The sequence below is a fragment of the Cyprinodon variegatus genome, unplaced genomic scaffold, assembly GCF_000732505.1.
Source record: "Cyprinodon variegatus isolate N-32 unplaced genomic scaffold, C_variegatus-1.0 Scaffold879, whole genome shotgun sequence".
In the NCBI taxonomy this organism is placed as follows: Eukaryota; Metazoa; Chordata; class Actinopteri; order Cyprinodontiformes; family Cyprinodontidae; genus Cyprinodon; species Cyprinodon variegatus.
In genome coordinates this window covers 70,953-76,418 of record NW_015151332.1, presented here as the reverse complement: position 1 = coordinate 76,418, position 5,466 = coordinate 70,953, and the positions used below count along the sequence as shown (strand labels likewise).

The window sequence follows — 5,466 nt, the reverse complement described above, 5'->3', positions numbered from 1 at the left end:
TTTTTTTTTGCTGCTATGTATTCCATCTAGACTATTTCATGGTTTTGTAAAGAAATGTATATAAATTCCAAATTTTTGGGAAATTCTTATCTTTTATGACAAATTGCTAATATGATTTTAGGTATTAGCTTTATTTATCCTACTGCATAGGAATGATCAAAATGAATGATAACTTTAATAAAGTAGAGCTATGAGGCATGTTTGGTGGTCTGATGCATTTATGCTAAAAATAAAATAAAAAAACTTCAAATATAACCTTTATTGCCACCATATAAGCAGGTAAAAGCACCAACAAGGTTTTCTCCTTCACAGTAGGGAAAAACTGATGGTGGAGGTGCAGAAATCTTTAATACAGACATCGTGAAATTTTGAGGATCAGAAATGTGTAAATGTGATACCTGTGGACAAGAAATTTGCAGGAGAAAAACTGTGGTGTAAAGAAGAAGAAAAAATGCTGGAGAGTTTCTTAAGTCAAAGAAACTACTGTTTATGGGTTCTGGGAAACAGTACAGCCAGATACGAAAAAACTAACAAAAATTAGTAATGAAAGAAAAACTAATTTGTTAACAAAGAGCTGCATTCTCACAATTTCTGTCCTAATCAAATGAAACAGATGATAATGAATGTAAAAGCAGACCATTCCACATCGACGCAGAACAAGGAACGTCATGGAGAACCAGATATGATAGCATGTTTTCAAACAGAAAACCTATTTCAACACATGATGCATCGAGCTCTAAGCTCTGGAGGCGAGTCTCACCTGTGGAGTTGTAACTCTGAAGGACGTCCCTGTGGTAGGGGCAGCAGGTCTCGGGGAGATGTTGTTCTGGGCCTGAGCCTGAGCTTGAGCTTGGGCCAAAGCCTGCTGAGGGACCATCACCAACTGGCCCAGCTCAGTGCGTACGAGCACCATTCCTGCAGGGCGGCAAAGAACAGTCAGAGCTGGAGCCAAATCAGAGCTAGGAGTAAAAACAGAGGTATGCTCTCTCAGACAGTATTGAACATTTCACCCATTATCTAACCCTAAATGGTAGGGGTGTAAATCACATCCATCATGGCGATTCGATTCAGTATCAATTTCCTGACCCAACGATTCGATTATTTTCCATACTCAAGAATACACCATGATTCGATTCGATTCGCTTCGATTAATCGGTTACTCAATCGGTTAATTTTTTTTATTATTAATTATTTTTTTTACACCTTACAGGCTAAACAAAGTTTCAAGTTTGAAATAAATCAATGAAAGCTGTAATATCATTATGCATTTTCTTTAGAAACAACAGCAAATAACTGAAGTAGAAAAGTTGCATCAAAAAATACTGCAAAAATACTCCACAATATCAGTGTAATGAGTTCAATGCAATACCTCGGCTCCAGAGAAACTGTCCAACATATTTTTTTAGAATGTAATAAATATACTCAGGAAAGAGAGATGTTGCGTAGAGAGTTAGACAGGAATAAAAATAAACTAGATATAAGGGAATTGTTTCAAAGGTCATCTGGGGATGTAGTTTTTGGGAGTATTTTTTATTTTCTAAGAAGAACGGGTATTTTAGGGAGAATATAATAGTTTGTCTGGTCCATACTCCATTCTGGAAGGTGGCGGTAATGCACCTATAAGTTGTTTGCCAACCGCCATTAAAAAAAAGAAGAAGAAGAAGGCTCCAGAGTGTCGACGTCACCGCCCCTTGAGAGACGCTCCGCTGCTCCTCTCCCAGATTGTAGCTGACCGCAAACAGTGCAGCAGACAGGAGGCCGGCTTGTTTTGTTTTTATGACCGAAATTGCGGAAAACAACTCGTGAAGTTTGACCCGCTAGAAGAGCGAGGTGCGCGAGAACGCCGGGACCCTTTTTCCAGCTGAATCTCCGCTCTTTTTGGCCCTCACGTCCCTCCGTCGTCGGACTAAACTCTTCCCCACTTCCTCGCTGCCTCGGCCGTATCTAGACCCACAGCGTGTAGCTCAGACCACGCTTCAATATTGAGCATAATTAAAAATGTCTGCATCAAGCTCACTGCGACACACTGCTGCAGGAGTATAACCAGGAAGCGAGGTAGGAGGGTAAAATAGGTTTAGCGCCACCGCAGCACGGGAGGAGAATTACGCCCAGGAGCAAATGGATAAAAATAGACCGGAGGAAAAAAAAAACATGAATCGATTATCTTAAGGACGTGTCGATGCATCGGATCGTCGGCTTTTGGATCGATGCATCGATACAAAATTATTATTATTTACACCCCTACTAAATGGATTGGAGTCTATCTTCAGTAACATTTTTTATTCTTCTACAGAGGAGTGCATTTTGTGTATCCTAGAACCCTTCCACTTTAATTTGCCTCCCTTTCCATGACGACTTTTTTCCCATTAAATCAAACACATCATGTTTCTTCATCTGCTTTGTGTTCTTCATAAAACTTCATCACTCTTTTGAGTTTCAGAAGAAAGGGAATTCCAGGGCATAAATCTTTGTGACATGCACCAACCTGACTTTTGATGGAAACTAAAACACTTGAAGGGTGTTTTTATTTTTTGTTTATGTGTTTATATTTTTTACATTTAACAGCAGCAATCATTCAAAATGGCCGTTCCCAGTCAAACACCAGCTGAATGGCAGCCCACTTCCCTGCAACTCCCAGCAAAATCTTTTCCAACTTCCAGCCACTGGCCTTCCCCTGGGCGTGCATTTTCATTTTCACTGAATTACAGGGTCTGAGTAGGAGATGGTGCTTCTCTTTAGATCCTAATGTCCACAAATCATGACAAAAAGGAATTGTAGGGGACCAACCAAGGGCCCATCAAGGAAAGTGGGGAAATTTTTAATGGCTACTATTTGATTCCTAATAATCTAGGTCAGTAGAAAAGCAACAAGCGGAATGTTAAGCTCTTAAAGTGGAAAAGTTTACTGCTGCAAGTAACATTTTTATAGAGGTCTGACTTTCTTATTCAGATTCTAATAAATGACACCCTTTTTTTCTGATAACACATACGGTAAAGAAGATAAAACTAACCTACCCTACAAAAAAAAAAAAAACGTGGATTTCACATGATTCCCATCTTCCACATGTGGCTCACATTTTCCACATATGATTAAGCCTTTTGTTCATGTATTGCATGTCCCATTCAACTGATGATCACACGTGGAAATTGGGATTGTATATTTTTCATATGTGCACCAAACATAAAGATTTTCTTCCACTTACTCTGCTGATGCCTAGGAAGGGGAGGGTTTGAAAGGTAGGCACTTGGAATGGTGACAAAAACAGCATAAACATTTGTTCATAAAGACAACTAAAGTGGTCAATGAGGTAATGAGAAGGTACAGTATAGATCACATCTAGGGCTGCAACAACGGTTTGCAAATCGATTAATCTGTCCATTATTTTTTTGATTAAGCGATTAATAGCAAGACAGTTTTTTTTTACTAAATTAAACCAGGTAAAACTAAAACTTCTGCACTTGAGGAGTTCTGATGGAGTATATTGACAGATGAAAAAGTTTTTTCTTTTCTTTCTTTATCTCAAATGCAAACTGTTTATACATTTTTTAAGTGGTTGCTATGTATCCTAAAGGTATATTTTACAGACTTCATACTCCCGAGGCAGTTGGTAATTCACTCATTCACTTACAGTATATGCTGATGATACAATCCTTTACGCCATGGGGTCCTCCCCTGAAGTTTTGGTTTTACTAAACAGCCAACACAAAATCCAGTTTCGTTAACTGGATTTTGTTTCTTTAAGACAATTTTTCTTTTAAAATCATCTTTCCCACTGCTTTAATTAGCAATAGAGATGTTTAAAAAAAGCCTGTTATCATGGATAGTACAAACGACTTTACCCAGGCTTACCCTTCTGCTTCCACTTTACCCTGTAACTCAGGAGATGAGCTGCAGACATCAATTGTTTCATTTAACCAGTTAAAGTGAGTTGTCTCTGGGAAGATTAAATCCCTGTGGAGAAATGCTCCATCAGTGAGAAATTAAAAGAGGGAGTGCCGAAAAGCTGAAAAAATGTGGCAAAAGAATGGACTCCAAGTTTACCATGAAATCTATAAAGACCAACTTTACTGATACAAATAAATGATGCAAGATAATATTTCTACTATGAGATTTTTAAGAAAAATGAACAATGCTTCCACCTTATTTGCCACAGGTTAACAAACCGTCCTATCTCAGTGGCTGATGAACTCTACTCTAAAAAGTCCTGCAATGACTTTGCAAAGTTTTTTACTGAGAAAATACAAAATATAAGAAAAGCAGTCTGTACATCAACGTCAACTCCACTACCCATATTGTCACCGGTTAAAATAAACTATGTTAAAAGGCCCCAATTCTGCCAAATAACCTGCAAAACTTTAGAAGAAACTGTTCAGCATCTAAGACCCTCTTCCTGCTGTCTTGATGTTTTACCCACAGGTTTTATTAAGCAGGTTTTGTCTGTTTTAGAGTCTGACTTGATTGAAATCATAAACACATCCCTCATGTGGGGTGTTTTCCAACGAGCCTTAAAAACAGCAATTATCAAACCATTGTTGAAAAGGGGACGCTTGGACAAATTGGCCCTCTCCAACCTCCCCTTCAAGAGCAAAATGTCAGACTTTTTATCACCTGAAGAACATCTCCAGGTTTAAAGGACTAATGTCCGAGCTGATCTAGAGAAACTCATTCATGCATTTATCTTTAGTAGAATTGATTACTGCAGGTTTGCCTTAAAAGTACGTCAGACAGGTAAAGCTGATCCAAAACTCTACTCACTAGATTTATGGGGCTGGTTACACTCCTGCAGCAGTGTGTCAGTGAGCTTGCCGCAGGTATGACGCAGATATTTTTGATTTATGCCCAATTTTGAAGATTGGTCAGCGCTATGTTATTCCACGCTACAACGCAAGAGGGACAATCATGAACCAGCTGTGTCTAGATGCGGCCGAGGCGTTGAGGCAGTGGAAAAATGCAAGGGGCAAGTTTGTGCAACAACGGAGGGACATGAAGGCAAAAAAGAGAGAGGGGATCCAGGTGCAAAAAGGGTCCCAGCGTTCTCACGCACCTCACTCTTCTAGCTGGTCCATCTTCACCAGTCTTTTTCCACAATGGCGGTTATACAACAAAAACTGAAATGTTTTAACTGTAACTATACAGTCATCACTTTTTTTCATCACAATGTTTTTTATCACGGCTGCTTACCCACACTTTAAAAAAAAAGGAAATAGTCTAGAGAGCTGTACCTAACAAAATGTCTTTTTGTTTACACTTGTGTACAAACTGACAAAATAAAATCTGTCTAAGTCTCTATACTGTAAGTCTTAAGAAAGCATAAAGCATCAGCCCGGTTCTGAAGTCCTTCCTCTGGCTCCCTGGAGCTCAGAGAATAGACTTTCAAATCTGTCTGTTAGTGTAGAAATCACTGAATGGATCAGCACCTTAAAGGAATAGTACACCCAAAACATGATTAGCCTTCATTTTCTACTC

At 39.0% G+C, this 5,466-nt stretch overlaps 1 protein-coding gene across 3 annotated transcripts in view; it reads right to left on the bottom strand.

Annotated features, from left to right (window-relative positions):
* LOC107099507 (transcription initiation factor TFIID subunit 4-like) overlaps positions 1-5,466 on the bottom strand; it is a 152,576-nt gene that overhangs the window by 135,985 nt on the left and 11,125 nt on the right. For all 3 annotated transcript variants that reach the window (XM_015397656.1, XM_015397657.1, XM_015397658.1), the window contains exon 2: positions 761-915. In XM_015397656.1, the coding sequence (XP_015253142.1) occupies positions 761-915 (155 nt within the window). The remainder of the gene's footprint in view (positions 1-760; positions 916-5,466) is intronic.